The sequence below is a fragment of the Epinephelus lanceolatus genome, chromosome 13 (assembly GCF_041903045.1).
Source record: "Epinephelus lanceolatus isolate andai-2023 chromosome 13, ASM4190304v1, whole genome shotgun sequence".
NCBI lineage: Eukaryota > Metazoa > Chordata > Actinopteri > Perciformes > Serranidae > Epinephelus > Epinephelus lanceolatus.
Genome location: NC_135746.1, coordinates 16,479,438 through 16,503,068, shown reverse-complemented (window position 1 = coordinate 16,503,068; position 23,631 = coordinate 16,479,438). Strand labels below are relative to the sequence as shown.

General features: G+C 42.6%; 1 protein-coding gene across 3 annotated transcripts in view; it reads left to right on the top strand.

Annotated features, from left to right (window-relative positions):
• The first annotated feature begins 251 nt into the window (after window positions 1-251).
• The window catches only part of efr3bb (EFR3 homolog Bb (S. cerevisiae)), a 50,131-nt gene continuing 26,751 nt past the window's right edge, over window positions 252-23,631 (top strand). Inside the window, exons 1-5 of one of the 3 annotated variants that reach the window (XM_033648126.2) lie at window positions 252-413; window positions 888-1,026; window positions 15,424-15,500; window positions 19,019-19,146; window positions 20,828-20,978. In XM_033648126.2, coding sequence (XP_033504017.1) covers window positions 1,020-1,026; window positions 15,424-15,500; window positions 19,019-19,146; window positions 20,828-20,978 — 363 coding nt within the window. In that variant the 5' untranslated portion in view covers window positions 252-413; window positions 888-1,019. Of the gene's footprint in view, window positions 414-887; window positions 1,027-1,503; window positions 2,095-5,104; window positions 5,398-15,423; window positions 15,501-19,018; window positions 19,147-20,827; window positions 20,979-23,631 lie in introns of those variants that run through there. The other 2 variants (XM_033648125.2, XM_033648127.2) reach the window with 2 other exon arrangements.

The window sequence follows — 23,631 nt, the reverse complement described above, 5'->3', positions numbered from 1 at the left end:
TATTCACTGCAGTTCAGCTCAGCTATAAATAGGAGAGACACAGCAACACTCCTCATATATTCTGCTTTTTAAATGATCTTAATTCACTCATGATGCTGTAATATTAAAACATTTATTCTGTCAAACATCTGTATGTATTTGTATGATATGCTGGTTACAGTTTCCCAGTAAAATGCAGGGACATATCCGGTACTGCATGTCTAGACTGCATGTGTTTCAACATGACTAAAGCTCCTGTCCAGTGGTGGGCTGTCACATTTACAGCCAGCCGGTAACAGCTGGTAGCTGAAGAAACTGTAACGCTGTGACTAACTGTATGGTGTCCTGTCATAGCTGAACTTGAGTCATGTTTTTCCGACTTTAACTGTCCACATGCCACCCGTTTTAAGGATTTTAATTTCGTTCACTACATGGTAAGTCATGGGTGTTGACCACTCACTCATTCACGCTGTTCGGATAAGCACAGGGGTTTTCTCGTTGAGCAAGTCAAGCAGTTAGCTAGCGTTAGCATTGCTTTGCTACTAGCATACACCGGTGCTAGCTCTGAGAAATATGAGTTAGCTTTGTTAGATTTGACAACCGCAAATGTATGTGTACATCTATTTGAAATAAAGGGAAAAGTATTGAAACACTGAGGCTAACACGAGGGCAGAAAGTTAGATGACAGCATGTGACAGCTAGCAGGCTAACATTAGCGTTGTGTTAATTTGGCAACTGTGATGATGTTGAAATTCTGTCCGGATGTTACATTACACTGTTTGGGTGTCACTGGTGTGTTAAACGTTAACACTTGGTATAACTGCCCTATTTTGACAGGTTTAAACATGTTTAAATATCAACAATATTTGTTAGCGCTTCGGCTAATGTGGGCATACTGACTTCCACAGGCCAAAGACAATCCAGCGGTTTTCCTGATTTTCGAAGCCCCGGTGGAGACTCCGTTCGCGGCTGAAGTGCCTTTCATCCCCCGGCCTCTGTGAACCTGGAAGACCAACGCCGCCTTGTGACAAGCATCCAACATGACAGGTACCAACACCAAACTATTAGAACAATTTACACCTGCACTAAGCCTGTAGACATAATATTACAGCAGTCCAAAAGTTAAATATAGGACACTGCAGAGGAAGTGGACTAAAACTAGATACATGAGCAGCCTAAACCAAACAATAAATCACTGCTGATTGTGAAGTGATGTGAGGGAAGCTTTGCATCCCAGATGTGTGTGTATGATGTGTCTGTTTTGTAGTATAATGTGTGAATTTGCAAAGAAATCACTCACCAGTCATTTTGCCCGTGTTGGCATCTGCTGATGGCCACATTCCTTGAACCTCAAACCCACCGACTGAATGGCTGTCCCACAGTGCCCCTCTCCGCCTGCCTCTCTCCCTGTCTCCCTGGCTCTCTCAGCCAGAGAGAGACTTAGGGTGGATAGTGAGGTCCATTGTGTCAGTGAGATGTTTATTAATGAGAGAGAGGCGTACAGAGAGCAGAGCTGCCATTGAAGGACTAATCGCTAATCTCTTCGTTAATACGGTCAATCTGCCTCTGTACTAACATAAATTACTGAGAAGCCTCAAGACAGGGACTGCGAATTGGTGTTCAGCAGGGACTCTAAGTGAATTTGGGAGTTTGTGTCCGTGTGAAACTCTGCACAGAAGTTGGAGTTGGCTTTTCTGCTCAGGCTTGACTGAGGGAAAGTGTGTGTTTGTGTATGCATGTGTCTAATGTTCATTGCAGCCAAACTTAGGAGTTGTGGATGCATGTGAGTGAGTACATTTTTTGCATTTAGCTCATCTATCAAGAGTTGTGCTTTTTCTGTCTTTTTTTTTTTTTGCAAGTATTGCTAGGTTTACTTTTCAGAAGCTTTAAAAAATTGTAACCACAGAATTAGGGATATTTAGTTCACTGCTTGCAGTGTTGCATGCATGTTTTGGCTTTGATTAGGAGGATTTCAGCGTCTATGAAAGGAGTAGTCTGTGTCTGAGTGTGTGTGTGTGTGGTTGCCTGTCATGCCCTTGCCTGCGCCTGATGTCCCGGCCTCTCAGAGGCTGGCACTGGACTGTCGTACCCTTCTGGACCATCGCGTTGGCAAGGGTAAGTGACAACACCACCTCCTCTGTTCTCACTCCGGCTCCTTCTGTGTCTCTGAGTCGCACGAACAGAGAATTATTTCACTGAAAAGTTTCCTCCGTATGGTTCAAAGGATATTAATGCTGGGGTTTCAATTGCTCTGAACCGCCTCCTGTCCCATAAAACTGATGCAGCTTATTTTATAGTTATAGAGGGTACTTGAGCACTTGACTATGCCAACATCAGTGGGAACACTTGCTGTGATTGGTACTTGGCACAGGTTGCTGTTAAACAGTGTTGACTGATTACAGGGGAGTTTGATTGATAAAATCTTAGCTAGTAAATGCTCTCAGTTGGATAAGAGGAATGTTTGTTCTTCCACCAGAAAGAGATGCTTAAAGCTCCACAGGGAGTATTCCTGATTAGCAACCAGCATTTCTGGCATGCAGCAGCGAGGAAAACAAAGCTTGATTGTAAATGATTATGATCATGGATGTATAGAGAGATCTGGGTAGTGTTGGAGGTGGGCCCTCGTTCATTCCTGTGAAAGTTGCTCAGTGGCGCATGAAGCCAAAGAAGTTAGACTTCTGCAGTATGCACTTATCTGGATCCTCTGCAATGTGGGGATCACAGAGCAAGCGTCTTTTGTAGGGTTGGGTACTGTTCATAATTGAACCGATACGGTACCGGTATCTGGAATTCGGTACCGGTACCAAATGGTACCTTATTTTGGTACTTTATAAAAGTCTAAACTTCTCAGTTTCAGCATTTTATTGAGAACATTTAGGAACAGTGCTGCACGTTAACTATTGTCTGCACATTTTTTTTGTCGCCATTGTTGCTGAGTCTGAGGTGCGAGTCATGCGCTCTCGCTCCGCCTCCACCTCAGGTACCGAAATTTGGCACCGATTCATTTTAGGTGAATCGGTACTCGGTAGTACCAACGTGAATCGGTACCAAGTACAAAAAGTACCGAGTTTCGGTACTCAACCCTAGTCTTTTGAGATTTCTGACAGGCGAGCAGCTAGCTTCCGGTTTAGCGCTCCACTAACTTGAATAAAGACAGAGAAAAAATACATTGCTCTCCATTGATTTTGTAATGAGTGAAGCCTCTTGTCATTTATGTCTCCTAGCAAACTGCCTAAAAGCTGCTTTGTGGAGGGATACATTATCAACACGCTAATGAATCTATAACTTTTATAACTACTTTTACAAGCTGCCAAACCCAACTGAGCTTTTAAGCAATTAGACGTGAGGCATCGACAGGAGGATATAGGAAAACTGTGGGATCCTGACACTCACTATGCCCACATGCAGCTAATTTGGTCTGGAAAACCGCAGAGGTTAAAGCTAATTAAGCTATGTGATGTCTGGTTTTGGTCTTTGTCAGCTTAAATTCTGATCTTACCGGGTGATTTGATTAAATAGTTTTATCCAAGTATTTAACTTCTGCCCATTAAGTGGGACCGTTTCTCCAAGATAAGCAAGGTAAGGATAGGAGACAGTGAGATAGACGGACAATAATGAGTTTGTGAATGTAACTCTTCCTCTCCGATAGACATAAGGTGCTGAAATAATTCTTTGTCATGCTGATATCTAATGTTTTTGGCTAGCTACAGGCATTTTGTTAGCATTTCAGCCCTTGGTTGCCTATTTTGGCACCGATAGTGCCAACACTGATTGTGTTGTGCTCTGTCTCTATGGGAATAAAAGAATGCTAGAAATGCTGTTGGACTGAATAGATGAAATCTGTATTGTTCTATATTGTTCCTGGGGGCTTGATTATGATTCAAGCGGAGTATTATTGCACAAGACCCCTGACATTCACAGTGAGTGAAGAGATTAATTTCTCCTGGAGGAGTTAAATAAAGTATCATATATACACCTTCTCCAAGCTGCAGTGAAATGTAGTGGATGATAGTATCATACCGCATAAGGATGCAGCTTAAAGAGAAACAGCCATGTTTGAATCTTTCGTGTTTGTTATTAGCTGCTCCTGAGAACAATTTTGCCACCATCCTTAATTCATCGAACCATTCCTGATGCAGCCCACTCTCTTCTAATTGTTCAATCAGTGACAGCTGAGCACCTTTGGTAATTGCACAACCACACTTTTTTAATGGATGTTAGTGTTCTTACACCATATAAGCTCTTCTCCAAAACCTCTTTTAAATGCTGATAGTCAGTCGTAGAAATTTCAAGCAATGCTATCTATGGACTGATGTTTGGAATAAAGGAAAATATGTGCACCAAAAAGGTTGAGTGGACATGCATTTTGTTCCAAGCGCTTGCTTATGCTTCTACAATGGCACTGCAGTGGCATCAGGTTTATGGTTTCACTGCAGTTTCGTGCATTATAGCCAATTATGTGTAAACATTATGTCTGGTTAATGCGTTCCACAGAAGCATCGATTTGGAAATTTTGCTTTTGCCTTGCATCCATTTGTAGGCTCTGTCTTGAGTGAGCCAGCTGTACGGCATATATGCACTATACTTTGGAAAATAAAACCTGGAAAAGAGCCAGTAAATAGTGACATCCTGAAAAGGATAATATTTCACTGTTTTGCATAAAAAAAAATGCAAATACTAGTAAACATGGTTATATAATCACACAGATGTTTTGGTGTTAAGCTAGAACATGGAAGGAAATGTGGTTAAAAAAAGTTGCATACGCATGGAAAACTGAAAGTAAAGCAGAGGCACGAGAAGATTAATGATGGAGAAGAGGGGGACGAGTGTTGCTGGCAGGGGGTGGAGAGAAGGAGAGAAGGAGATTGCGTGGGTGGGAGGTCTTCTCCCGTTCCATCCCTGTGGTGCACATTTCTTCCTTATTCTCTCCCCAACCTGCCCCTTTTCTCTGTTTCTGTCTGTGCAAGTGAGAAAAATGATTAGAGGTGAGGTGGGTGTGTTTTGTGTGTGCACTTGCATGTGAAATCCGCACTACCCCCTTCAGAAGGAGCGCTGTTGCGGAAGACAAACGGGAAAATCCAAGGTCATCACGGCACGCTTCTCTCTGACGTTGCCTTTCAGCCCCCTTTTGTGTGCGTGTGTGTGCATGCCTGTGTGTGTGTCTGCATGGCAGGGAGAGAGTGTGTCTGTGTGTGTGTAATTCAGCGCATCGAGCCAGGCTCTGCACCAATCACGGTGCGCATTTTAGCTCCAAGCACACGTGCAGGCAGTAATACCAGAGTGAGCGGTGCGTGTGTGTGTTTGTGTGCGTTTCCAGTGCCTCCTGGCACAGCGGTGTGTCCGTATGAGCGACTGAAGCTGCATTAAGAAAACATAAGCATCTGTAGTGAGAGACTCCAACATCACAATCGATGTACGGTAAGAAAAACAATCACTCTTCCATTGTGTATGTGTGTGTGTGTGATGCCTAGGCTGTGTAAGCATGTGAGTAATGTGAAGCATCCAGCGTTCAGCCAGTTTTCCTACATTCTTTAAACATGTTTCCTGTTGTGATATACTGCAGCTGTCACTACAGTGTAACGTCTCCTAAAAGCTTATTATGGGATTTTGGACTCTTATGAGGATACTGCTTTATTAAATTACAGTATTAGCTTAGAAGAAGGCACCGCTTTGAAGATGTTTATTTTTGGTAATGGGTACTTTTCACACGTTGTTTCCTTCTATTATATCTAAGCCGGTAACATTGCGTTCTCTACACTTGTAACCTACTCAGCGAACTGTTGCAGTTGTCAGTATGACAGACTGTGAGATATGGTCAAGCTTACACTATAGAGGTTTGATTTTCTTGTTGTCTTTTAATTGTATTCAATATTTAAGGTTGCACATTTTAAAGTCATGCTTCCTTGTCGGTTAAAAGTTTAAATTTGTGGCACTTTTCTGTAAAACTTTGTAAGAAAATGCTCTTGGTGTTAGCGTTTACTGTCGCTCTGGTCTTACTGGGACACGTTGATATATGGGTCATTGATTAGCACTAATTAAAAATGTAGTCAGCTTTGCTTTGCAGACTATTGATGGAAAAAAGGCTTCAGCTAATGGGCTAATGAATTATCAACACACACAGACAGGCAGTGCACACTGGAAGAACAAGCTCAGCGAGGCTTCACTGTGCAGCGCACGGTTGAGCTACTGTATGGAAATGGTGCTCTCTGGGTTTGAGTCCCTCATAGCCCAGTTTCGGCGCCTGTTTGACTGTGATTCATAGTGTGTCGGATTGGCCTTGTGTCATGAGGATTTGTTGGCAGCTGGGTCGTACATCAGTATGTTGGTCGCATTATACCAGCCATGTTCGCTTCCACCCACACTGGATCGAATGTGTACTTTGAATCTCACTTACATGGATTTATGTCTTTAAAAAAAGGGGATATGCTGTATATGCTTCTGCAAACTGTGCACCCAGTGTGCATGCGTGTCTGTAGCCTGGAGATACATTCTCAATGGCTCGTCGTGACAGAGAGAAGGGGTGTTGTGGTTATGTATGCACCACATTTGAGTAGCTGTCATTCTCTGCATGCCTTAGTGACAAAAATCCACATTTCTCCCTCTTTGTCATGCTCTCCCTAATGCTATCAGCCCCTTCTCCACGATACTCACCTCCTCTTCTCAGCTGCTTTACAGCTCTCCCAAACTCATTGAGCGACAGTTTATGTGCATACTGGTTTCATTATCCATTATTTGCCCACTCTCTTGTCTTGTTCTCTCTGCGTATTTGTGGATTTTGGCGTGTGTTTGCATTTTACTGTGCGAAGCTACTGTTTAAGGATGTTTTGTCCATTTTTGTTTGCTGATGTAAAAATAGCAGGACTTGGTCTCTCTCCCCCCTCCCTCTTATGTAATAACACCCCTAAAGGGCAGCATGCTTTGTAACCATCACCGTGAAGTGTCATGTATTATGCACAGGTATATATATACAGCATGTAGGTGGTTACAGAGTGTTTGCTTCTGTCTGTTTGTATATGTGCTTGTGTGTCTGCTCCGTAAAACCAGTGCTTTGCATGACCCCAGGTGAAGGTGAGGTCTAAGTGTATATTGACGGTTCTGTCTCTCCCTTTCATTCAAACACAACTGCACAAATACACACACAAAAACTCTCTCACACACACACACACACAGATCCAGAGTGTGTTTGATATTCTCATCGCAGGACTATATTTACTCTCGCTTGTCAGCCACGTGACTTTGGGCACAACAGAGCAGCTTTGGGACAGCAGGTGCAGATGCGATACTGCAAGATGTGCCAGGCTACTTGTCACACACTACCTTCTGTGTGTGCGTGTGTGTTTTGGTAATTAGTTTGACTATGATATTCCTCTAGATTAATTCCTCTTGTCTCATGCACAAACTGGTTTGTGGTGTGCTAATTGTCCAGTGCTGATATGTGCGACCCACAGAGCAGCACACCTAGTAGCACTTGACCATGTTTGTGTACATGTGTGTGTGGGATTCTTTTCATATATCATGCACAAACATGTCTGGAGTTGTGTAATTTTTTGTTTGGCTTTATTTTTCTCACTTCAGCATGCAGTTTTTTCTCCCCTCTCTCCATCTTGCTCTCACCCTAATGTGGAAATGTTAAGCTGACATCCTGGGGGAAATGGAGAGTGTAATCTGTTAATGTACCAGCCCATTGTTCTGGGGATAAAAATAGCATTGTGATTGGCTGGCTCCTTGCTGTGCTGATTTGAGGGGTGGAGACCCCCCTCACATGTACACACATGATGCTCATATAAATTAATTTTGCATGGATGTGAAGCTTAGCATCCAATGAGTGAAACAAGGTAGAGACACCACACAGGCCAAAGTTCCCCACGTCTGGTGCACCAATCTGCAGAGATGTCCGCCTTCTCTTAATTGTCTTGTCCTGTCTACCAACAACTAGTAATTCATTGTTCCCTGCTCCTCACTGTGTGTGTGTGGGTTTTAATGTGGAGCTGCTCGGTGTCCAGCCCCTAAATGTGTTGTCAGCTTGCCATGCAGAGTGGGTGGATGTCGTGAGACCCCCCTGTGTGTGTGTGCGCTGTTCACCACTGTCATCCAAATTCTTGTCCACCCACCTCGGTGATCTCTTTTAGCGTTTTCCACACTAACCCACCATTATTTATCAACACCAGAAACACTTGACAACTCTATTTTTGTACGCAAACTCAACACAACTCTGAAGCTATACATTATTCTGTTGAAGCGGCAGGTTTTCAAAAGAAGCCTGGTATTAGAGCATGTTTTGAAGTCCTAAGAACACTGGGCCTCTTTCACAAGCTGTTCTCAAGAAGTATTCCATCTTAAAACCCACATACGCAGAAGATTCTGACATTCACCAATGTTCTTTTACTTTGAATTTTCCTTCTTAGGCAAAAACAGAATATCTTCGCACACTAAATAGCAGTCTTACGTACATTTGAGCGCTGATGTGTTTGTGCAAAATAATAGGTTATTGCGTTTTCCGCAGTTGTATAATGTTATCGTGTTTAAATTACAGTTATATTTTTAATATTTATCATATTTTATGATGATTATTTGCATTATTTTACAAATCATTATGGTCTTTTAAAATAAACACTACAATAACACATCAGTTCACATCAGTTATGTTAATGGGAATAATGCCATTTAATAATTAGTGACTGATTGTCATGTAAGTAAACATCACTGGTTCTGGCAGCGTTCTGATTAAGTTATAAATAACATACAGAAACACTGCATGAAATAGTCCACCTTTCACCTTCCCTGCTTCTCTCTAGCCCCTTTTCCACTGCACAAAAAAACTGCTCACTCCTGCTAACATCTGGCTTTTTAATTCAATGGGAAAGGTTACAATCGGCATTCACACTCAGGTCAAATAACTCTGCAGTAGTCACGGGTATTTATCGGCTCCGGCTCCAGTTGGCGTTGATGGAAATGTAACACTTGATGGTAATTGTTTCTCCTCTACCCAGGAGATGCAATGTCACCCCTCCTCAAAAACCCTCCATCACTGGCCAAGTAGCGCTCAGACATCAATCCAAATTACTTTGCTCCGTGTTGAAAGAGTGACTTAATAAGTAAAGATACATAAAGCAGTAACCACCATTACATTTTTACTGACCTCTATGCTACTTTTTTACTGGTTACTAACCTGTCAGTTACATCAAATGTGACACACCAGTGGAAAAAAACAGAAAGGCGTGCTTGTCTGCAGCAAAACCATGTGCACAAGTCTACTCTACTGGCAATGGGAAAGGAGTCTATAGCCTGTTTTTAGTGGGTTTACCTGTGTTCAAACAAACCTGCATACAAATGCTAATTTTGGTGGATTAGGGGTATCTGCCTCCCTCTCAAACACACATATGCACACCTTCGAGTCTTGGCAAATGTGCTACTATAATGGATAAAGTGTATGAGTTGGGTGGTTGATTAACATGTATTTTTAGAATCCTGTGCATCTTTTGTGCTGTTTTATATCCACTACACATCCACCAGTACCTCCACTTCAGAACTATAGAAGCTTGTTTTTCTGCTCCATCCTCTTTACACTTTCATTTGGGCAATCTTGACTTAATTCTCTCAACTTTTCCTCTTCTTAAGATTCTTTGTCTTTTTCATTTTCTGTGTGTGCATACAGCCCTGCAGACTCAAGCCCTTTTATGGGGATTGGCAAGGTGTTTACCTTTGCTAATTAGGATCAACCTGCACATGTCTTCAACTTACATGACAGTGGGATTTATTGTTGTAGGAACAGAGTTGCAAACAATCCTGTGGTGTAAGAACACATCATACATTTGACATAGACCTTTTCTTAGGACCTTTTTTGAGAACTTCAATTTGAAAAAAAACTAAGGAAGATATTGGTGAATGGAGCCAATCGGGAGCAGAATATGTTAATGTTTAAAATTATTAAAGTCGCATTTTAGAGCTGAAGCAATTTAAAGACTTGTCAATTGGAATTTAGATCATCTATTAGCTGGTGAAGTCATGTATTAAGCAAAAATTATTTTAAAAAGACTGTGTTGAGCTTCTCAAATTATATTATTTGCTGCCTTTTCTCCTTTTCATATTATTTAAAATGAATGATTTGAGGTTCTGGACTGTTGTTGAAACATTACATGCATTTAAAGATGTCCTTTTGAGCTCTTACATTTTTTAAACTTAAGAATAAATCAGTTTAGATTAATTAGTAGTGGAAATAATCATTAGTTGCAGACAGTTAGTTGCAGCATTTGTTGTTATAGTGACCAGTATGTGTTGCGATCTACTTTGAGCGGCCTAAACATAGCAGCTTTTAATCAAGCCTCTGAAAATGCATAAACGACTTTTCTGCTTTAAGATGAATTGGCTTTTGCCTTAAAAAAACTTAGTCAAACTTTATATGAACACTGAGTGCAGTTGGCCTACCAGCTGACCTAAAAAATCATGGCAGCAACTTCAAAGTCACACAAAAAAGTACCTATGAATAGAACTTGCTTATAACCAATTGTAATGGAAAATGCAGATGCTTGCAGTGCACCACAGGAGTGGAAATAACATGTAAATTGCTACACCCACTGAGCTGTTAAAATTACTGTGGATTTCTGGCACGGTAGCGCTACTGTTTTCCCAGTGCAAAGAAAAAGCAAACAACAGAACTTCTCCCATGCTTTCTCTTTGGTCCTTCCAAAAATCTCTTCTCTCTACTGCTGACAGAGAGGACAGGACAGATTTGTGCCGGACAGAGAAGATGCAATAAGTAGCACTAATCTGTGACTCATTCGGTGCATCACAATCCACCTCCCCCATCACACTTCCGTCTTTTTCCTCTTTAGCTGCCTGTGTCTCTGTCACTCTTTGTCCTCTACCCTTTCCTTTTTACTCTTGGGACCCGCTGCATTTTCATTAATTCATCGGCGACTCCTACACTCAGGCCCCGGGCCAATACAGCAAGGATGAGACAAGGTGGTTGGTGGTAGAGGGAGGTTGGGTGGATGCAGGAGGAAGGGACAGAAGGAGGGTGGACGGGAGGGAAGGAGGGATGCACAGGCCTCATTAGTGTTTGAAGTGATGGAGGAGAGAGAAGCGGCGCTATGAATAGACATGCTGCTTTCAGAGATAAGCCTGAGCACCCGCAGAGCTCCTGCTGCGGAGTTCAGCTGAACTTTTAGAGTGCAGAAGCCTTGAAACAGAGGGGCTTTTAAGTGGTTAAGACGCTAAAGATGCCTTTTACTCTATTGAAATGCTTTTCAAGGACATCCTGCCTGTGCTGACTGCCCTCCTCCCAGGTGTAGGTCATTGATAACATGGCAGAAGGCTAGTGAATGCAGGAATGTTGCCCAGAAGAGGAGCATTGTTGGGGCGGCTGTGGCTCAGAGGGTAGTAGTCGACTAATCACAGGGGCTGGTGGCTGTGTCCTCAGCTCCTTTTGTCCACATGTGAAGTGTTTTTGGGCAAGACACTGAACCCCAAATTGCCCCCAGTAGTCAGGCCAGAGTGCTGCTATCAGTGTAGCCTTTCACACATAGATCGCACTACAGGGCTGCTGCGAAGTCCCTTTATGTTGCCCCTGCAGCCCATGATCTCGTCCTGCTGGCTGTCCCTTTTACATAGACATTGTTTCAGCAGTGTTACCACTTCCGACTCTGTCCCCAAATTCTGCGATTGTATCTTTAATACAGAACAGCCAGGCAGCATAACAGCGTGAAATTCCAGCCTTGAAGAAGAGTAGCCCTTTATACACAAAGATTGTGCTATAGGGCTGCAACAAAGTCCCTTCCTTACGCTGCCTTTGCATTTTTACACAGCACTAAACAACAGCAGCATCATACCACTCAAGTTCAATTTTAGATAGCATGCCAGCATTGCTGAATCAAAAGAGGCATGATGGCCACAACATGTAACAACAGAGTCGGCCTCTAGTGTGACATTTAACATATGCATCGGCAGCGCTTCATAAACAATAACAATGGCGTAATATGGCAGTTACAGTCATTTACCATGGCAGCTAATCTTGTACCCCCAAAGTGTTAGAAAATCCTCGACCTAATTAGAGGTACCCACACCTTAATTTATTTGTGGCGGTCCTGCCATGATTAAAACATTTGCTGCTACAAATAGGTTTTGAATACTTGGAGCTGGACTGTTCATTCGGAGTGCTGTTGGAATATATACATATAAACGATTAGGTTTTTGTGGCACCGCGTTCTCAGATCGCACTCGTGGAAGAGACGGAGCAGCTACACACTCATTAAACTTCTTGTCATCGGTTCACACCAGACACAAACTGTACCACGGTTCAGTTTAATCTGGACGGAGACCACCTCTTTTCATTGGACCAAGATTCGGCTGTTTGGTCAGGACCAGGATCTGGGAGGTTTCACACCTGTGATTTTGATTTGGATCAAACTGATATGTTAGGACCAAACGTGATAGGTGTGAAAGAGCCTTTAGTTGCAGCTCTTATTTATTTATTTTTTTTTGTGCTGGGCTTTGCACTGCAAGGGCCTGGAAATATTAAATGTGTTTGTGGCTGTTCTTCATCCTTAATACTTTAATTTTACTCTGTATGGTGGTTGTATATCATATTGAAATGAACTGTACTGAACAGGAAACTTGGTGGTGTTGTAGCAGGACTCAGCTCATCCATTTGCACTGGTGAGTCAGGCACGTGGCAGCTTATTGCCTCCATCATCTGTGTGAAATGAGCACAGTTGGTCCGTTTTATATTGAGAAAATGAATTTTGTGATTTTGAGGACATGGTGCAGCACCAGTTGACAGCTGGTTTGGGCAATTCAAATCTCTGTAGGAGGCTCGGTGTCTCATAGTGTAAACAGTGTTGATCACAAGGCTCGTCGCTGGCTGATATGGTTGGTTGAAGAGTTCTTATAAATATCTTGTGGTGCACTGAAAGATGACATGTGTGGTCTTGGGGGGGGGTTAGACTACTGTCTGTTGGATAAAACACACCGTGAGGCAAAGGGAGGCTATTGGACAGCTAGCAATTTTGTCAGCGTCTGGTCAGTGTGCTCTCAGAATGGGGTTTTAGTGCCACATCAGCAAAATTAAATCTGTGTAACAGCAAAGTAAAATGATAAATCATGGAACGTTTTCCTTTGGGACAATAGGAGGAAGGAAACTGATGTGAGTAGGAAGAGAGGCAGGAAGAAAGGCTGTTTCTTTGCAGATTGCTAAGCTTTTGTCTAACACACCCTCTGTCTCTCTTTGAAGCTATCAAACCTTTCATTAAACTTGACTGCACTGCTGACAGCATAATGACCTACTTTGTGTCATTAGCTTTTATAACTCCTAAACATATATATCTATATCCTTGTTTGGTGTAAGCAGAAAGATAACAGTTGTTATGCAGAGCTGCGTGAAGGGTTAAATGATGCATTTGGGGTTTTTAGAGGTTATCTCTTTTTTCTCCTTCGTTCTCCCAGGGTCCCCTTATGACTCACCACTGCTGAATTCCTTCAGCCAATCAAAATCCAGCTCTCTCTTTGCTGCCTGACTTGCCTTTCTCCTAAATGCAAAGTCAGAATAATCACTCTTCAGTGTGTTGCACTTCTCTTCAAGGCTGTCTTGATTGCATCGAGAGAGAAAAAGACTGTGTGTGTGTGTGTGTGTGTGTGTGTGTGTGTGTGTGTGTGTGTGTCTGAGCTGCTTTGTTGCGACTGTAATTGTCTTTTGACCACATTGTTTCCATATCTGGCTTTCCTCGAACTTCTTTGCACACAATTACCTTCACTTTGCCAAGCCTCTGTTTCCGAGAAGCTCCACAGACATGAACATATCCTCATGTTTTTAATCCTGAACTCAGTTGTTTGAATGATGGCATTATGCCAGCACTGACACTGGTGACTTAAGTTCGATATTTGGCAAATTTGTTATTCTTTCAGGGTATTTGACTATGCAGTTTTGCGGATGCCTGCTGTATTTCTTGCCCTGATACAATGAAAGCTATTGATGGAGGTCTGTCAGTCTGCATTTTCTTTCTGTACTCAGCAGCTCCCCAGGAAATTCCCTGCTTCTCTGTACTTCAGCCAGTCATTTTTACCCGTCACAGCAGGCTCAACAACCTAGCACTTAATTAAATGAATGATGTATATATTTATATTCAAGTGTGCCACTTAAGAGGCTAACAATAATACTGAATAGACTATTGTTCATACTTGGTCGTTAGCGTTCTCATTATTATTTTATTAGCTCCAGCTGTGTTTCCCATGCTGACAAGTCAGTTTGACCGTTGTTACAGCTACACTTGTTAAATGATTTTTCTTTTAATGTTTCTGTTTTATGACTTGCTTCTCATCACTTAATTTTCCACCACGACCTCTGTGGTGTTGTTATTGTAAAGTCACTATTTGTTGCCATAGAAATAGGCTACTATATATTACTGATAAGTATGAATTAACGGGAAATTGCGGGAAAAATCCAGGAAGTAAACAAAACGTTGAAGAAGAGTATACTTGCAAGATAAATGTGACACTTTCTAATGTCACAATGGAGGGACAACTACGCAGGTTGATTTTAGCGCTGGTCATCGTGGACTATATTGCTGTCATTGTTCATTTTAGTCAAACCATACAGTTTGAAAACGAGGCGCGGCTCCAACTAGAAAACAATGTTTTGATGCATTGGATGTGCTGAATGTGCATATTAAGGCAGTACAGGAGGAGGTGCACATTAATAATCCTCCAGGACTGTAACATGCTCATGTTTAACCCAAACTATGTGTCATGTGACTGGTTCAGATTGAGGTTCTCACTACAAACGAACCCCACCAGAAATTTGTAACCAGACCAAGACCACCTCTTCAAGAAGGTCTCAGTCTGGTTGTTGTGGTGTGCACCTGAGTGTGATTGCTGTGTTCAAACCTGCCCAAACGAACTGCACTGAAAGGGCAAACACACTTGAGTTTGATTAAAGCAAACCAAACAGGGCACGTCTGAAAGTCTGGGTCCGCAACTGCCTGTACCAGGGAGCAGCTAGAAAGCGAGGAGCGCTCACTCTGCAGCAAAATCTGGGGACAGACACGTCTCCAGAAGTACGCCGAACATTGACTGCCAAAAAAGACTGCTCAACTTGAACAACTTGAACAAATCTCTGTTGACTCTGGGGTCTTCGACTGATGATTTGAATCTTCCACTCTCAGGTGGCAGCCCCAGTGTCATTAACCGCCTACACCTACAGTATGCAGTGTCTCTAACCTTGTCTCTGTAACAAGTGGCTGATTATAGACGTACCTTATTACTTTGGCACTGTGTTCCTTCACGCACACAGTCTTGCACTGAACAGACAAATGGTGCTACAACAGAGAAGGGACGAGAAATGAAAATGTGTTTACTTGTTTTTCTTTCTCTTTGTTTTTATTGCATTTCTGCCAGTCTAACTGACCATCTCTCTGTTTCTCTTTCCTCCTCCCCATCTCTTGTCTTCCTCAGGGGTTTGTGGTTGTTGCGGGGCGCTCAGGCCTCGGTACAAGAGACTGGTAGACAACATCTTCCCAGAAGACCCAGAGGTGAGAGGCTCAAGTGAATTTGTGTTTCTTTAGTATTGCCTTTCCGAACGCAAACAGATATGTTTTTTCTCTGAAGGTGGTAACTGTTCCTCTGTCTTCTGTATGATCATGTATAGAGATTATATAGTTCACTGTCTTTGTAAAGATTAGTTTAGCTTACAAGGTTATTAAGTTTAATTTAAACAAGGAGAGTGCACAACAGAACAAATCTTTAAAATATGTGAGAAGAAAATGTGATAAATAATGCGCTACACCGGATTTAATTGGAGGCTTTCTGTATGTAGTCGCTAGCACGTAAACACAGCACAGCCTCCGTACCTAACTATCTTCTTCAAAGGTGTTGTAACCATCCCACAGACCTCGCCTTTGCTGCTGTTTGAAATCTGATACAGATGAGTCATAAAGAGAATTAATTTGGGTGGAGAAGAAGGAGTTGTTTGTTGCAGAGGAAACTTTTCACAAGAGCCTCTTTGCTACTGCAGTAACCCACTTTTACCGTTCTGATCTGTGGCCAACACTGACGTACAGGACACGATGGTACAAGCAAAACTCAGTACCCTTTTTTGTGCGTGTGTGTTTGCGCACCTGCTCATTGTGCTCCAAAAAATGGTTTCTAAGTTTGGCTCTAAGCTGCCGTGGCTGAGACTGTAAGTACCGGTATCCCAGCAGCTTGGGAATAATGAAGCCGTCTGATAACATTTACTCAAAAATTGTGTCACACTGTGCGAACGTGTGGGTGTGTTTGTACAGTACTTCTCACAGATAATTGGTGGTAAGGTCGGTGCTTAAATATAGGTTGTATTTCCTGCATGTGTCTCCTGCACACACAAAATGTCCCCCACAGAAGTGTGCTTAACTAGTTTCAGTTGGATTGGATATGATTGTAGTTTATCACTCAGAAGAGAGGATAATTTACTCTGTTAAAACCCGACAGAAACCTGCACTGTTTGTCCAAATCAGTCAACTGGAGGGTTTTGTTTTAAAGCCAGCTGCAGTATTCTGGCTGTGTGATCGGTTATGGATCCCAGCCACAGGATGTTTTGGAGGAGCAAAAAGATGCAGAGCTATTGCGCTGTGCTGACCTCTAAAATAACCTCCTGATGAGGGGATTAAATCCTTTTTCACAGCATACATTTTGACTTGAAAAGCACAGGTGCAACTAAAGGCCCTGACACACCAAGCCGACGGTTGGCCGTCGGTCAAAGTCGGGCCGTCGGTGAGCGTCTGTCACCCTAGTTTTTGTGGTGTGTCCCGCACTGTTGGCACTTCGGCGTCTGCATCAGTGGCTTTACGGCCGATTGAGCATGTTGAATCGGCGGCGGAGCTTGTCGGTGAGAGAGATCACTCTGATTGGCTGTTCAGGTTTTATTTCCTCGCCCCTGTAGCGAATGAATCTGCCTGTAGTGAAACCGGGGCTAACCAGTGCTTCCTCCTCAGGCTCCACTGCACTCAGCTGCCTGACAGATCTGCTGCTTCTTCCTGCTTTAACCTGAATAGCCACAGCATGACCTGAGGGAAGCACAGCCAGTTAGCCTCTGCTAGCCCCCCAGCTAGCCCCGGCTCTCCGTTTGGATCCACCCAGAGCACTGAGCCCCGGTTTGTTTTTCAGGTTAAAGTGGGAAGAAGCAGCAGGTTTGTCGGGCAGTTGAGTGAAGTGGAGCCTGCGGAGGAAACACCGGGACCGTCTGGATGTAATAGTCTGGAGGTGCTGCGGTGCTCGGCTGCACAGATAGGAAACCCCTTGGCTGACAGGATATACCACTCTCACTCTGCTACTTTGTTTATCTCATGCATTCCTCGGACTTCCGATTTCCCTTTTTGCGTTATTTCCTCTCACGCAGGCGCAAAACGTACATGCTACTTGGCCGTCGGATATAGTCTTTGTAGTGTGTTCAAATGCAACTGACACGGGACGTGAGGCGACGTAGACGATGCAACAGTTGGCTTTCGTCGCTGCTAGTTTTTTGATGTCGCTTTGGTGTGTCAGCACCTTAAGAACATTAAAGGTCCAGCGTGTAGGATTTTTGGGGGATATATTTGCAGAAGTGGAATTTAGTATGATATAATAAGTGTGTTTTCTTTAGTGTACAATCACCTGAAAATAATAATGGTTGTGCTTTTGTTACCTTAGACTAAGTCGGTTATAGGTTTTGGCCATGTTGCAATGCCATGTGTCTACAGTAGCTCAGATTGGACAAACCAAACACTGGCTCTAGATAGGGTCATTAGTGTTGATGACAGTAGCTAGAAAAACATTTGTTGTAGAGAGGAAGAGACCTCTGTGGATAATTTGTCTCCCTTTAAAAACCTCCTGAACAGTGAACACTGAAGGGATTCAAACCTGGAGATGCTTCAGCTGGTTGCAGTCTGCAGTCCTTACTGCTAGATGCCACTAAATCCCCATAAATCCTGCACAGTGCTCCTTTAATGAGGTCCCTATTTCACATAGCAGTGGCAGGGGGCTATGCCAATTAGCCGGCATGCACCATAAGAAGGTCCTGGAACTGTCCAATCTTAAATAATGTCACAGACCCGCAAAAACCTCCACCCCTGACGACCACGGCCACACATGGATTCTAATTCTCTGGGAAACACTATGTCAAGAGTAGAAAAAGCACAGGTGGAAATGATTTCCAGTGTGTTTGAGTTTCAGAGTCCTGGCGTCGTGCCTGCCGCTCACTGTCACACGGTCATGATGACTTACTGGAACACTTGAATAGATAAGAGCCATTAAGAATGTTATTGCTCACATATTCCTGTGTGTGTGTGTGTGTGTGTGTGTGTGTGTGTGTGTGTGACTGTTTGTGTCCAGTGTTTCACAAATGGAAAAAACGGGGATTTTTTTATGGGCATTTTTGTAAATGATGAATGATGTTCTGCCCATACATCCCAGTTAGTATTTTTAGAGTCACTTTGCTTCGCAGAGTTATGTACAGGAAACTTGGAGTGTATAACGCCAACAAATTCTGCCAGCCCTTTTGTCAGCCCATTATATTACACACCTATCAAAACAGTTTACAGAGAGTTTACACCAGACTGTCTGTTCTTTTTGAAGGTGCCATTTCATTGACTTCATGTTTTGGCTCTTGCCTGAATGTAAACGGGGTCTCAGTGGACTATAGATGTTTTTAGCTCTCTCCTCCCCCTGACCAGACTGAAGAGCAGGGAAGTAGGTCGAAGGGGGAAGTAGAAGGTGAAACTAAGTGAACTAGTTATACTTTTACAATTTAGGTTATGAGGAGAAGTCCACACTTAAGCACACCCAATATTGCATTAGCTCGGAAATGTTTATGAAATGGAGAGCATTTTTTTCCCAGTGAAAGCAAACACAGCCCTTTTTCGTCTTTACCAGCTGCCTCTTTGTTGAGTGGACAAAACCAGCCTAATGCACATCTCCTCTGACCTGAGAGTGATTGAATTTTCATTTTGGGTGCACCACTCCATTAGGATTCTAAACCATGTAAATGAGATCCTAAAATTGTTTATCCACTTTCTTTCTATCTCCCTCTGTCTCCCAGGATGGGCTGGTGAAAGCCAACATGGAGAAGCTGACATTCTACGCCCTGTCAGCTCCGGAAAAGCTCGACCGTATCGGAGCCTACCTGTCTGAGAGATTGTCAAGGGATGTGGCCCGACACAGATACGGGTGAGCATCGCCAGTCAATCGCCATTCAGGACAGTCTCTTAAGAACATTTCAGCTGTCACTGCTTTGACAAGTACTGTTTGCACATTTTGTGTGTCATTTATTCTCTGCCACACATAACTGATTTAAATCAGGGCTGGGTGAGAAAACAAACTCAATAGGGGATCACAATAAAATGATACGTTTTGGACATTTTTAACTGTATGGATTGACCTAACAGCCACTTACACAGCAGAAATAAATGCGTCAACAGCCTGTCAGTCAGCTGCCTCTCCTCTCGGCGTCTGCTCTGTATCCATGCCTGTTTGCAGGAGGGCGGACTACGCTCCACACAGAGTGGAGGGCAGAGTAACATAGCCCACAGTGTAGGGAATTAAGGATATATTTTACCAGAGTCACTGACAACAATGCTCATTATTCGCAAGTGCGACAAAAGAAAGATAATTTGATCAGTTTATCAAACACCTGTTGAACAAGCAGAATACAGACGTGCAGAAATGTGAAGTCCTAAGTCATTCCATACCTGTTTTTTTTTTACACAGCCACAGAACTTGTTGACACTAAAGTGCTAAAAGTGAGCTCACGTTATTTTCCAAAGCTGAGGAAATTGTTGACAAAAAAGGTATTAGTTTGGACATCTCAATCAATGCGGCAAATCTTTTCCATCACTTGAAAACATACCATCTCAGCAACCACACCCTTATTTTAATATGTTATAAAGCAGGCTAACGATTGTTTTTTTAAGACAGATAAAGAATGTTTGCACAGTTAAATGTTTGTTATTCTCTTTCATATGTTACTATCTATATTCTAAAGTTTACTTAATGAAACTTTGGTTTCTCCAGGCTTCATTCATTATCGGGATACTCTTCAAACTGGCAGTATTATCAAATTATGTAGCGTGATAGATATAAATGTCAATCGATATGGAAAAAGCCCTAATTTAAATTCAACACAGTTGAAGCTAATACATTAAATTCTGGAAAGAATTTGAGGTTGTCTTGGTATGAAGTAATTGAAAAGTGGTGCGCAGAACAGCCTTTCATCACAGAGAGTTACGCTGACAGTCCATCAAAGAGCTTAAGATGCTTTAAAGATCTCCGTTTACAGGCCTGTCTGAAATGATACATCTCACATGCAAACTGGATGAGGAACTGTAGAATTGTGCCATTGCATTCAAACCACACGTGTTCTTCACACTTTTCTGTTTGTGTCATATGAAATTAGTTATTGCATTGCATTGCACACGAAGTAGCCAAGTAGAGGGGGAGGCAAGTTGGTCTGTTTTTACTTTTCTATTTAACAAAAACAACGTGGCTGGTGTAAGGTCATCCACAGTAAAGTTTCTGTACACTGTGTGCTTTCTTTATACGCCACAGAAGTTGTCTTTTATGACTCATAACTAGGATGCACTGTGACTAATCTCGCAAATGCAAACAGCCTGTACAGATTACATTTGCACTTGGCAGAGTCCGGCTGAAATCTGTTCAGTATGCGAGTCCCCAGAGTTCGTCTGGCGGAGCTTATCACATTTTTATTTCTGTTGCTTTGTGCAGTTAGACTTTTGGGGAAAAAATGCACATATTTAATGATCCATGTACGATATCCACACACAGATTTGATTGCCTGCAGGGTTAATGGTGTCATCCAGATGTTACCGTGTCTCTTTCCCCTCCTCCTCAGGTATGTGTGCATAGCCATGGAAGCCCTGGACCAGCTGCTGATGGCGTGCCACTGTCAGAGCATCAACCTGTTTGTGGAGAGTTTTCTCAAGATGGTGCGGAAGCTGTTGGAGTCAGACAAACCCAGTCTGCAGATCCTAGGAACCAACTCTGTGAGTTTTCAGTATTATATTACTTTAAAGAGTCCGTCAGATGTTTTACAGTTTTGCTGTTATGAAACAAATTAACAAAGAAAACCCTGAACATTAATATAACGGCAATAACCGCTTTGTTCCTCCTTTATCATAAGCAGTTTGCCATTGGTTTAGCTTCAGGGATGTTCATAAAAATCCCTCAATATGTCTAATGTCACATGAAAAACCTTTGTTATATTACTGATGTACAATCAATTGCTGCACTCCATGACCATTGCAATGTCACTAGTATTATGTGATACACACAGACCAGACCAGCATCACGTCAAGGCCAGGAAAGAAACGTGCTGTCACATCAGAGGAGAAACAGAAAATGCTGGAAAGCTGTTGTGTAGTGTGTTAACCGAGGCCTTCACACTGAGATTTTAGGCACATAAAATTTGTGACTGTTCACTGTCAAAGGGGTAAATCTCTAAATAATGCTGGTGACAGCTACTACTGATGGATAACTAACATTAGCTTGAGTGGGAGGCTGCAGCAGTACAGTCATACAGTATAGCAGCATCGGACTGTCGTCTCCAAGTAAATCTAAGCCTGTAGTTCAAACAGTTGCCTGGTAAGTCAATCGAATATGCCTGTTTGATTGAATCACCAGGTATGATATGGACATCTATACATGTGTAGATGTGTGGATAAGTTATATTCGGCCACTTTCTTGGGCATTGATACACCAGGAGGGAGGTAGCCTGAGGGAACATGATGGCAATCAGTCTTCATTTATTAAAACAACATGAATGCTCAGATTCAGGCAAGGTCGCAGAATAATTATCAGACATGTCGATGAAACAAACATTTGTTTAACAAAAAAATAAATGCACATGAACTTGTCAAAACTGTGTTCCAAACATATGCCAGATTGCACTGACATCTATTTCACCTTCAGTTTTCAGTCCCCCAAAAAGGTGCATGGCCATGACGTTCTGTGAAGTAACCGTATGTGCCGCTCTGATCTATTGACAATGAATACCTTCGCATTCACACTGGCGCTATTTGGTCCGCTTTAAACGAACCCTGGTCCGCTTCCACGGAAAGTTCAGTTCGTTTGTAGTGGTGTGAATGCTCATTCGAACTCTGGTGCGGACGAAACGAGCGAAACCTGGTCTGCTCGAAAACTGGGGTTCTCGGTTCACTTGCAAGTGAACCCTGGTGTGGTTCGCATACAGTGGGAAAAACAAACGAACCAAAGAGAGGAAGTGAAGTAGAGCGCAGTGCATTTTGGGTAGAAAAAAACAAAGCCAACAGCGCAAACCAGGAGAAGCAGAGGTAAAAAAAAAAAAAAGTTGGAAAATGGCTCGTGGGCAGACGTGGAGTAGTGAGGAGGTGCAGGCGCGTACTCCAAAACTGCATAAGTTTGGTGTTGCTCCATTGTTTTAGTGGTGACCAAGCCATTTGAAGGGTATGGATTTCAGTTTTCGGTCCTGGCCAATCGATGAGCCGGGTTTTCTTCTTCCCCATGCTTGTTTTCTTCCTGGACAGTGGTCGTTTTAGGCAATACCGCCCCCAAACGAGCAGCTGTTGTTACTGCGTGACGTTGTTCAGGGGGTTTGGTCCGCTTTAAAAAGTGCAGTGTGAAAGTGAACCGAACTAAATGAAGGTGTGAAATTTTTTGGCATTCCCCGCCCAATCGAATGGAGTCCCCCATACTATCCTGGTGTGAATGCACCCTACATGTAGATAGTTTCCAGCAGGAATGTCTAATGAGCAAGTAATGTTAGCAAGTGCTAGCAGTTTGCTTTTCCACAAATGTCAAGGAAGTGCATGTGTAATAATGTATGGCTGTATCACTATATAGGCCTATCCATTTTAAATAATTTGACGTCATGGAAATTGGGTAAAGTTTTGAAAACTCATTGGTAAAAATGTGCGGGAACTCTGTAGCTAGGACCAAATTGCATTGTGGAAGAATATCAATCATTATTTTGAAATGCAAATAAAATGCAGTAGACGTTTTTGTTCAACTCAACTCAACTCAACTCAAATTCATTTACAAGGCACATTTAAAAATGACTCACGTTGACCAAAGGACTCTGGTATCTACAAACTTACATTACCATGACAACTGAAAACTGCAGTAAAAGTTGTGGTAAACATTAAGGACATTAAGCGATTTATTTAACTTAACTTTTAAAAGTTTAAAAGTCAGGAGGGAGTAACTTTGCCTAACTTGATGTCTGCATTATTAACTTCAGGTAGTTTTCAAATGATTTATAGTTCTCCTTTTCAAGAACCATAAAAAACCTAAGACAGCTTGTTTCACTGATACAAATTTAGACAAATGCCCCCATCCTCAGACTGTTGGTCACTAATGTGTCTAATGTGCCTCAGTTCCTAAGCTTTTCTGTCCATCATATTCTGCCCATTTCAGTGGATTTAGGGGTATTATCTAATCAAAAGTTGACAGGGTGCATTCACTTTCCTGATGTGATGGCACAAAGTACAAGATGTTAACCTTGAGAGGAGCACTGCGTCAGTTTATGAGGAAGATCAGGGCTCGGTAAGAGAGTGGTGGGCAGAGGGGGGGTGGGAGTGATGAGTTTCCTCTGATGTGGGAAGCCGCTATCAGCGCTGTCAGCTGGGTCAGCATAGGACACATAAAGGAAATCAGATTAGC